We start from the raw sequence: 12,045 nt of genomic DNA, 5'->3' as shown, positions 1-12,045 counted from the left end.
GGCATGTAGAGTCCATCCGTTCACCTTTTCTGCGTCGCACAAAGACATGGTGGTTGGAACCAAAGATCTCAAATTCAGACTCATCAGACCAAAGCACAGATTTCCACTGGTCTAATGTCCATTAATTGTGTACTTTAGCCCAAACAAGTCTCTTCTGCTTGTTGCCTGTCCTTAGCAGTGGTTTCCTAGCAGATATTCTACCATGAAGGCCTGTACTTAGTGAACAACTCCTGTACTTAGTGAACAACTCCTGTACTTAGTGAACAACTCCAAGAATTTGCGAAAGAGTATTTAAACTAGGAAGGGGGGGGGGGCAAAAGAGTGAAAATAAAAGAGTCCAATTGCCCACCGAAACAATGCCAGAACAGGTCAGAAGCACAGAGGTTAAGAAATGATAAGCTCAGAGTCCTGTCTACAAATGCTCGCAGTCTAGGTAAAAAAATCAATGAACTTGGGTCAATAATGGCATCTGAGAATGTAGATTTTGTGGCTGTTACGGAGACATGGTTTAATGAAAGAAATGACTGGGACATAACCATACCAGGGTACTCTTTATACAGAAGAGACAGAGAAGGCAAGAAAGGAGGAGGAGTGGCCCTGTATGTGAAAGATAGCATTAAATCTAACCTAATACAAGTTGGTGAGGCCAACATAGTCAGTTTGGGTTACGTTGCAGTTTGCAAATCATGCAGTAACTCGTGTAGGTGTGATATATACTGTAGACCACCTGGTCAAGTTAAAAAACTAGATGATCTACTAGTTGAAGAAATAGCTAAAATGACAATGAAAGGAGAAGTTATCATTATGGGAGATTTTAATCTTCCAGATATAAACTGGAAAACCAAAATAGCAAGTTCTACCAGGAGTACAGATATTCTAAATTCCCTACTGGGGTTATCCCTACAACAAATGGTTGAGGAGCCAACCCGGAGGGAGACCATTTTGGATTTGGTATTCACAAATGGGGATTCGGTATATGATGTCATTGTAGGCGAAACCTTGGGATCTAGTGATCACCAGTCAGTGTGGTTTAATATAAGAACTGTGAAAGAGTCCCACCACACAAAAACAAAAGTTTTAGATTTTAGAAAAACAGACTTTTCAAAAATGAAATTAGTCATAAATGAGTCCTTATCAGACTGGAACGGATTACATGGAGTCCAGGAGAAATGGGACTACTTAAAAGGTGCATTATTGAAGGCAACAGAAAATTGCATTAGACTTGTCAGTAAAAGCAAAAAAAGGAAGAGACCACTGTGGTACTCAGCAGAAGTGGCCCAAATCATTAAAAATAAAAAGCTAGCATTTTGTAATTATAAAAAAACCCATAGCAATGAAGATAAGGAAATCTACAAGATTAGGCAGAAAGAGGCCAAGCAAGTTATAAGAACTTCTAAAGCTCAGGCAGAAGAAAAACTAGCTCAGTCTATGAAAAAAGGGGATAAGACATTCTTCAGATATATAAATGAAAAAAGGAAATTAAAACAAGGAATAACTAAATTAAAAACAAAGGACGGAAGGTATGTAGAAGAGAATAAAGGGCTAGCGGACTGCCTTAATGAATACTTCAGTTCAGTTTTTACAAAAGAAAAAGAAGGACAAGGACCTCCACTAGAAAGAATGACTAATAAATTGTTTGATGCATGTGTCTTTACAGAGGAAGATGTTCTAAGTTTGCTGTCTAAAGTGAAGACAAATAAGTCACAGGGGCCTGATGAGATACACCCAAAATTATTAAAAGAGCTTAGTGGTGAGCTGGCAAAACCGTTAACAGATTTATTTAACCAATCATTAGTAACAGGAGTCGTCCCGTTAGATTGGAAATTGGCAAATGTCGTGCCCATTCACAAGAAAGGTAGTAGGGAGGAATCGAGCAACTATAGACCAGTGAGTCTGACATCAATAGTAGGCAAATTAATGGAAACCCTATTAAAGGATAGGATTGTGGAACATCTAAAATCCCATGGATTGCAAGATGAAAAACAACATGGGTTTACTTCAGGGAGATCATGTCAAACAAATCTTATAGATTTTTTTGACTGGGTGACTAAAATAATAGACGGTGGAGGTGCAGTAGACATCGCATATCTAGATTTTAGTAAGGCTTTTGACACTGTCTCACATAGAAGACTTATCAATAAACTGCAGTCATTGAGTGGATTAGGCAGTGGCTGAGGGACAGACAACAGAGGGTTGTAGTCAATGGAGAACATTCAAAACAAGGTCATGTTACCAGTGGGGTTCCACAGGGATCTGTACTGGGACCAATTTTGTTTAATATCTTCATAAGTGATATTGCAAAAGGCCTCGATGGTAAGGTTTGTCTTTTTGGTGATGACACAAAGATATGTAACAGGGTTGATGTTCCTGGAGGGAAACGCCAAATGGAAAAGGATTTTGGAAAACTAGAAGAATGGTCAGAACTCTGGCAACTGAAATTTAATGTGGATAAGTGCAAGATAATGCACCTGGGGCGTAAAAACCCAAGGGCAGAATATAGAATATTTGACACAGTCCTGACCTCAGTATCTGAGGAAAGGGATTTAGGAGTAATTATTTCAGAAGACTTAAAGGTGGGAAGACAATGTAATAGAGCAGCACGAAATGCCAGCAGAATGCTTGGATGTATAGGGAGAGGTATAAGAGGTAGAAATAGTGAAGTGCTTATGCCGCTGTACAGAACACTGGTGAGACCTCACTTGGAGTATTGTGCGCAGTACTGGAGGCCATATCTCCAGAAGGATATAGATACTCTAGAGAGAGTTCAGAGAAGAGCTACTAAACTAGAGAAAGACGAGACAGAGGGGATATGATAGAAACTTTTAAATACATAGAGGGAATCAACTCGGCAAAGGAGGAGAGCATATTTAAAAGAAGAAAAACTACCACAAGAGGACACAGTTTTAAATTAGAGGGGCAAAGGTTTAAAAGTAATATAAGGAAGTATTACTTTACTGAGAGAGTAGTGGATGCATGGAATAGCCTTCCTGCAGAAGTGGTAGCTGCAAATACAGTGAAGGAGTTTAAGCATGCATGGGATAGGCATAAGGCTATCCTTCATATAAGATAGGGCCAGGGACTATTCATAGGATTCAGATATATTGGGCAGACTAGATGGGCCAAATGGTTCTTATCTGCCGACACATTCTATGTTTCTATGATTCACACAGTCTCCTCTTAACAGTTGTTCTAGAGATGTGTCTGCTGCTAGAACTCTGTGTGGCATTGACCTGGTCTCTAATCTGAGCTGCTGTTAACCTGCGATTTCTGAGGCTGGTGACTCGGATGAACCTATCCTCCGCAGCAGAGGTGACTCTTGGTCTTCCTTTGCTGGGGCGGTCCGCATGTGAGACAGTCTCTTTGTAGCGCTTGATGGTTTTTGTGACTGCTCTTGGGGACACTTTCAAAGTTTTCCCAATTTTTCGGACTGACTGACCTTTATTTCTTAAAGTAATGATGGCCACTCGTTTTTCTTTACTTAGCTGCTTTTTTCTTGCCATAATACAAATTCTAACAGTCTAATCAGTAGGACTATCAGCTGTGTATCCACCTGACTTCTCCATAACGCAACTGATGGTCCCAACCCCATTTATAAGGCAAGAAATCCCACTTATTAAACCTTTTTTGTTATGTATATAATTCCACATGTGTTAATTCATAGTTTTGATGCCTTCAGTGTGAATCTACATTTTCATAGTCATGAAAATAAAGAAAACTCTTTGAATGAGAAGGTGTGTCCAAACTTTTGGTCTGTACTGTATATATATAATATATATATATATATATATATATATATTGGGTATCTGGTATTGCTGTAATCATAGTGACCCAGAGAGTAAAGTTATCATGATATTTATGCTGAAAAACGAACGCCACAAAATTTATAACGTACAAACTCAGTGACATTATTGCTGTCTTTTCCCACCTCCCAAAAAAAGAGTTAGACCTCATGCACACAACTGTATGTATTTTGCTTTCTGAAAAAAATACGTATTACGTATTTTGCAGAACGGAGCAGATGGCCCCTGAAAGAACAATACTATCCTTGTCCGTAATGCGGACAATAATAGGACATGTTCTACTTTTTTTGCAAAATGAAAATACAGACATATGGAAACGGAATGCACACGGAGTAACTTCAGTTTTTTTTTGCGGACCCATTGAAATATATGGTTCCGTATACGGTACGCATAAAAAACAGGAACAAACACGGAAAGAATATACATTTCTGTGCATGAGCCCTTAATAAAGGTTAATCATTAAGTGATGTGTACCCCAAAATGTCACTATTAAAAACAATTACAACTTGTCCCGCAAAAAACAAGCTCTCATACTTCTACATCGAGAGAAAAATAAAAGAGTTTTAGCTCTTGGAAAACAATGGAAAATTAAGTCCTCTTTCACACGAGTGTGACAGATGCGCTCAATGTGCGTTCAGTGAAACTCGCACAATTTTGCCAGCAAGTTCAGTCAGTTTTGTCTGCAATTGCGTTAATTTTTTCAGCGCGAGTGCAATGCGTTTTGATGCGTTTTTCATGTGCATGATTAAAAAACTTAAGGTTTACAAACAACATCTCCTGGCAACCATCAGTAAAAAACACATTGCATCTGCACTTGCTTCCGGATGCAATTTGTTTTTCACTGAAGCCCCATTCACTTCTATGGGGCCAGGGCTGCGTGAAAAACGCAGAATATAGAACATGCTGCATTTTTCATGCAACCCAGAACCAATGCGTGAAAAAAAGCACTCTTGTACACAGACCCATTGAAATGAATGGGTCAGGATACAGTGCAGGTTCTATGTGTTCACGTCACGCATTGCACCCACACGGAAAACTTGCTCATCTGAAAGGGGTCTAAGGAGTTTCCCATTGCACTGCTAAAGGGCATAAAAAAAAGTCAGTGGAATTGATTTACCTTAGGCCTCATTCACATGACCGTTGTGTGTTTTGCGGTCCGCAAATCGCAGAACCGCAAACTACGAATGGCGTCCGTGTGCATTCTGCAATTTGCGGAATGGCACAGACAGCCTTTAATATAACTGCCTATTCTTGTCCGCAAAGCACGGACAAGTATAGGACATGTTATATATTTTTTTGCGGACCACGGAGCAACACTGAGTGCTGTCCGCATCTTTTGCGGTCTCATAGAAGTGAATGGGCCCGTATCCGAGCCGACTTGATGAAGGACATTTTGAGAAGATCTTGGCCTGTCTTGTTGACCGATCCTATTTTGGTGAAATACATATCACCGTACCCAATGGTGACGGCCAAACGATCCAAAAATTTAAAAGATCATCAACCTTTGTTCCCAGGGATAGGAAAACCGAAATGGGGCTTTGTCCCATGTGGGAAATGCATAGCATGTCCAAACATGGAAAGAGCGACCTCTTTTGATGACTCGACTAATGGGAAAACTTTCAAAATAACACAGTGCCTCACATGCACAAGTACAGCAGTCGTGTATTACGCGAAATGCTCATGCCCAAAGATTTACGTGGGTTTAACCACAAGAGAGTTAAAGGTGAGAGTGCGTGAGCACGTCAGAGATCTAATGTCAGCAACCAATGAAAGAGAATTGGGTAATTTAAAACCAGTGGCGAGACATTTCAAGTCATATCACGACTGCAACCCTGTGCATTTGAAAGCACGGGCGATTGATTGTGTCCTGAAAAACATCAGAGGTGGAAATATATCCAAAAGATTGGCACAACTTGAATGTAAGTGGATTTGGAAGCTAAACACACTATGTCCAAATGGCCTAAATGAGTCTACTGGTTTCTCCTGTTACTTATAGCTTCATGGGGTTCATGCGGGTCTCCACACCCAAAGGGGTTTCTTGTTTTTGCTTTTAATGCTTGTGATTTTAATATTGATTAACCCCCCTTTTCTAGGGTTATCATTGGTTTTGGTTTTACAGGTCGTCCTCACGCCTCCCTCAAGCCATATAGTCAATGACTTTATGACTAGAGTGAATAAGTGTAGGAGCAGATATATACAGTCATAGAGATATGAATATACCAACATGGTGAGTATAGGAGGTGGAACTATTTAGGGGGGATTACATGTACACACTGGAAATGGGCCGGTCTAGTATGTGATTACATGAGTGGGCTATGCATGATTGAGAGCCACATTTTTAGTCTGGTGGCTTTACATTTAAAAATCATATTAAGTTCAACATGAATAGCACTAATAATGCAGGCCCCAGACCAAAGACGTAGGACATCAAGCTTTGATGTGTGCTAAAACCTTCTTTCCCCTTCCCCTTCCCTCTTCCCCCTTCCTTTTCCCCTCCTCCCCCCTCTTCCCCCTCTTCCCTCCTCTTCCCTCCCCTTCCTTCCTATGTTTTTTGTTCTTGGTTTTTGCTTTTCAGACTTAAACAAGGGCGGCCGCCTCTTCATTTCTTCTGTATTCTTGCCTGTCTTCTGTGTTTCCTTCTCCGACATATATATTGTGCAGACAGTGATTGTTCTATGATGTTGCTTTGACATGCGCATTGTCTTGTGGGGGTGGGCACACGAACCCGCGACATTAGTGTACGCAGTTTGCGTGTCAACATCCTCATCACATGATCGTAGCAGAAACACGTGACTCAATCGAGATTACATGTCTCCCTAGGCGCCGGGCCATAACATTCTAGGTCACTTCCGGCGTAGCGGAGATGACGGAGAGGGTAATCAGTAAGATACATTTAATGATTGGCTGACAGTTGTATATAACCCTTGTCCTCCAGTGATGACGCTACCCCCAGACGAAGGTACGCCGAAACGAGCGTTGGGGTTGGCGCCATCCTTGTGGAGGCACAGTATGGGTAATTGTCTGATGTCCTTTGATATTGATGAATTGTCTGCATTAGCACTTTATTGGTCTATGTAATACATTGATGGACTATCATATGGACTCACATCCACTGCATGTTTCCTCCAGTGATGTCGCTTTTTATCTCCTGCACCAAATCTTTTTAATCATGTTTGTCAATATTTGTGATTTTTTTGTAATAAAGTATAGATTCAATATAAGCGTTCTGGCATTTTCTGTGTAGGTTTACATGAGTTCATATCACTGTTTAGCTTTCTGTTCTTCTGATCCGTCAGAAGAAGAGGGAGAAAAAAGCAGGATCCTGTAAAAAAAAAAAACGGATCCGGTTGCATCAGTTGTCATCTGTTTGAGCCATTTCTGTCTGAGATCTCATTTTTTGCACGGAAAAAACTGCATGCAGTACTCCTCCCAACTGATGCAACAGGATCTATGTTTTTCAGAATCCTGTTTCGTTTTTTGTTTAAGGTCTGCAAATTGCGGATTCGGAAAACAAGGATACCGGCCGAGAGCTTGCATATATCTTTTTTTTTCAATCCTTCACAAGTGTCCTATCCTTGTCCGCAAAATGTACAAAAATAGGACATATCCTATTTTCTGCAGAGCCGCAGAACGAACATACTGATGGGCTGTCCGCATCTTTTGCGGTCCCACTTAAGTGAATGGGTCCACATCCAATCTGCAAAAAAATGTGGATCGTATGCAGAAAAAAAACACGGTCATGTGCATGAGCCCTAAATCCATGAAATGTGTGATGTCCTTGAGCTAGAAACTGAAATAAACCTAGCAGTTGGTATAGATTTCAGTTATGATTTATGACAGATTTCTGGAGTAAATGTGTCAGACCACTGTGGCCCCACCCATTTCACAAAATCCCACACCTTTAGGCTACTTTCACACTTTCGTCGGTGTTGTTCAATTTTGAGATCCTCTGTCGCAGGCATGCTCAACCTGTGGCCCGCCAGCTGTTGCAAAACTACAACTCCCAACATGCCCAAACAGCCTACAGCAGGGCATTGTGGGAATTGTAGTTTTACAACAGCTGGAGGGCCGCAGGTTGAGCATGCCTGCAACAGAGGATCACAATACTGGAAAAAAAACATTTCCGTTTAGTCCCCATGCATTCTGAATAGAAAGAGATTTGTTCGGGATGCATCAGGATGTCTTCCATTCCGTCAGCATTTCATTGCGTGATTGAACACAAAACTGCAGCAAGCTGCGGTTTTGTGTCTCTTCATAAAAACGGGCAAAAATATGAAAACAAAGTAAATCAATGGTGACAGATTCGTTTTTTTTAGGAGCCTAAAAAAAACTGATCCGTCACCCATTGATTTTTAGTGACCGATCCGTTTTTTTCTGTTTTGATTTCACACAAGGGCATCCTAACGCAACAGATACATACTGATGTGTAAAATCAAACTGGATCCATTTAATTCTGGTATTAAGATCCTGTGCCAAATCTCAATACCGGAATTAGCAATGCAAGTGTGAAAGTAGCCATATTCAGAAAGTGTTGGGAGCAGTGTAAAAATGCAAAAAAGACACAATTTTAGGGGTAAAATCCAATTTGCCATACAAATTGAGGCCAACCAACGAGGTGCTAGAGAGAGTTGTGGGAATGAATGTCTCAAAATTACAGTGGTCTCACAAGTATAGGTCTGCTGTATGTTTCCTTAGCAGCTGTTATGAGTATGGTGTAAATGTTTGTGCAGTTTGATGTAATACCTCAGCAGTCCTGTCACTAAATTATGCTGCCATTAACCCATTCCAGACCTCAGCCGTACAAGTCCGATCTTTAAAAACAGTGCCCACTCATGAGTGCAGCAGGTGCCATAGCCAACTGGTTTCTGTTGCTTTAAAAACAGCAGACCCTGCCTCAGTTGTGACCATGGCAATTTAGCAAAACAATTTATTTTCCACATTTTATTTTTTCAGCATTAAAACACATAAAAAATGATATAAATGTGGTATCGTTGTAATCGTACTGACCTGGAGACTGAAGGTAACAGAACACTTTTGCCACATAGGGAATGCCGTAAAAACAAAGCTCCTAAAACTGACGGAATCAAGTTTTATTTTCGAATATTACGCCATTTGGAAAAAAAAAATTCAGCTTCCCACTACATCATGTGCAATATGAAATGGCGCCTTTAGGAAGTACAACTTGTCCCACAAAATGTGAATTTAAACTATGTGAATTAAAATTAAAAATGTAATGGCTCCAGGAAGGCAGGGAGTAAAAAACAATAAGGCCAAAACTGAAAATTGCAAGGTGCTGAAGGGGTTTAATAGGACATTGTAATATGATGACACTTCCAAAATCTAATAACTAAATGAATTAGTGACGCAAATCACGCTGTAATATAGCATTTTTCCAAGTACTACATCTTATCTAACTACTATGATATTTTTAGGTATTTTTTGGTAATGTAGATGCATCTACTATCCGAGAGAACAGCTTTGATCCTCCAATTATTGCTCGTTTCCTGCGGCTCCACCCAACGCATACAGGCGCAAGAGCTGGACTGCGCATGGAACTTTTTGGCTGTGACCTAACCAGTAAGATAATCTACACACAACTATTTTGTATTGTTTATTGGGTACTCCTTGACAAATAATTTATGTAATATGCAGAAGTTTGTGCAGCCTGCCTGTTATTACAGTGCACCAGATATAACAGCTTTGCTATACGGCAATAAGTCTGAGGCCAACCTGTTCCTCTGTATTCCTCCGATTTGGCAGGAATATAGAGGAGTTTGGCAGTGCGCTATCTGTCTATCTATCCAACTATCTATCTATCTATTACACCGGTCGAGCATCGGGCAGAAAATTGCTTACAAGGTTTCCTAGAAAAGCTTGTGAGCAATTATCTGCCAGTGTAAAGTTGACACCGATTGCCCGATGAATAAACGAAACACTTGTTCATCAGGTAATAAGACAATTTGTGCGGTCACCTAAATCATTGTTGATGGCAGCAGATCGTGCCATCTAAACAGCCTCTGCTGCTGGCAAATAATGATTCTGTTGGGTGACAAGTGATGGCATTAGTGATCGCTCCTCCCTATACTATGGAGGAGATCACTGCATGGCAATTGATGGGAGGGAGAGCAATTGAGCAATTTAAAGGGTCCTCATTAAGGTTCACAAAATATATATCCATCCAGTTCAACCTATTATCGTCTAAGCTTGATCTGGACAAGTGCAAAATCCTTACTTTAGAAAACAAATGTCCTTCCCAATTCTAAATTTGGCTATCACAATAAAACCCTGGATCAACGACTCTTCTCCAGTAATCTAGTAACTATAACTTGTAATGTTGTTTCTATCAGTAAATGCATCCAGGTCTGGCCAACAGCCGGCATTTATGCCACATAAGGCTGCTGGATCAGGTATGCCGGACATGTGAACATAGCCGTATGCCTCCCTGACACCATGGTTAACTAATATATAGGCTTATATAAAAAAAATATAATAATGCATCTGTTTTGTCTATTTTGCATTCCTGTCATTTTAGTTTTTACTGGATGGGAAAGTGCAGTGCTTTCAGCTGCAATCTGGTAAAAAAAAATCAGTTGCAAGTAATAGGAGGATAAACTGATTGCATACAATATAATGATGAGCGAATCAGTTCCTACTGCTATGTACGAATCTGATTTGTTCATCACATTAATTTAGCTGTGATAGAGGGACTGTCCCTCTAGCGCCTTTAAATTGAAATTTTCACTATGCTATCAGATTAACCCCTACATGTACGGCAGAAATACAGGTTTAAATATAGCGCACACTTGCGAGAGCAGCAGGCCCCATGGCTGGTGGGTCTCTGCTGTTTCAAACAGCAGAGGCCCAGGCTAATGTCTGCAACCAGAAATAATGCTGATCACCTACATCTAAGCCTTTAGATGCTGTGGTCAAGCTTGACCACGGCATCTAAATGTAAAAAAAAACTGAAGCGCTCACTTCCGGGTTAGGACCGGCTCCCTCATGTGGTGATTGGGGGAGTTGTTCCTTCTCTCTGATGCGCTGTGTCTCTCTGAAGAAACCCAGGTGGCAGATAGGATAACCGCAAATGAAGCTTAGACTGTAGTTCTATTAAACTACAGTCTAAGCTAAAATAAATCAGAATGTTGCATACTGTAGCCTCCTAGGGGGGGGGGTAAAAAAAAATTAAATCATTAAAATATAAAAATATTTATCCTATATGGTGAATAAGGTAATAGAAAAAAATGAATGAAGGGCACAGGTCAGTTTTAGAGCATAGGGAAAGCCATAGAGACAAAACCTGTAAAGCTGTGGCAGAATTGCATTTTTTTTCCAATTCCACACAATTTAGAATTTCTTCCCACTACATTGTATGCAATATTACAACTTCTCCTGCATAAAAAAAAAAAAAGCCCTCATCTGTCGATGTGAATGGAAAAATTTTAAAGTTATGGGTCCGAGAAGACAGGGAAGAAAAATGAAAACACAAAAACGAAAACCCTCCGGTATTAAGGTTAAAATGGCTGTGGGTTTTGCGAGAAAATCTTATTCTCGCGAGCCATTATTGTAAGTAGCAGCGCATAAGCAAATACACTCAATAACGAATTACCGATTTGTTACTAATTGTGGTGCAAGCAACAGTTCCGGGTTTAAATTAGTTATTAAGTATATTTGCACACATACAGCCAGGCCCAGTACATGCACATGCGCAAATAAGATTTTCTCACGAGAGCGTTACCATTTTAATCTAATCACATAACAATAGAGGGACAGTCCTTCTACCATAGATAAATTATTGTAATGAGCTAATCGGATTCGTACATAGCAGTAGAAACTGATTCGCTCATCACTAATACATTAGTATCCATTTTTTCAGTCAGAATAAAGCCTCGTTTAACAATTCGTGTCCGTACTCAAATCCGTGAGAAGGTGGTCACTGATGCATCCGTGAAGCTGTCCGTGAAGGATCTGTGTTGGGTCCGTGTGTCCGTTTTTTGCTGTCCGTGTGCCATCCGTGTTTCACTGACCCTGAACAGCTTAAACATTGATGTGTGAATACACACATTAAAATGAATGGTGACGTGTGCTGTTCGTGGAGAACACGTACAGCACACATCCGTGGAACACGAACGTGTGAATGAGGCTTAAGGGCTCATTCACACGACCGTCCGTATGTATTTAACGGACCTCAAAAAACGGATATGCAAAAAATACGGATGACATCCGTGTGCATTCCATATTTTGCGGA

The 12,045-nt window shown here is 40.4% G+C and overlaps 1 protein-coding gene across 2 annotated transcripts in view; it reads left to right on the top strand.

Annotated features, from left to right (window-relative positions):
* Nucleotides 1-12,045, top strand: part of LOC122946268 (coagulation factor VIII-like) — a 528,859-nt gene that overhangs the window by 408,351 nt on the left and 108,463 nt on the right. For both annotated transcript variants that reach the window (XM_044305770.1, XM_044305769.1), the window contains one exon: nt 9,233-9,377. In XM_044305770.1, the coding sequence (XP_044161705.1) occupies nt 9,233-9,377 (145 nt within the window). The remainder of the gene's footprint in view (nt 1-9,232; nt 9,378-12,045) is intronic.

Source organism: Bufo gargarizans, chromosome 9, assembly GCF_014858855.1.
Source record: "Bufo gargarizans isolate SCDJY-AF-19 chromosome 9, ASM1485885v1, whole genome shotgun sequence".
Taxonomy (NCBI): Eukaryota; Metazoa; Chordata; class Amphibia; order Anura; family Bufonidae; genus Bufo; species Bufo gargarizans.
This window is presented reverse-complemented; position numbering and strand designations above follow the sequence as displayed.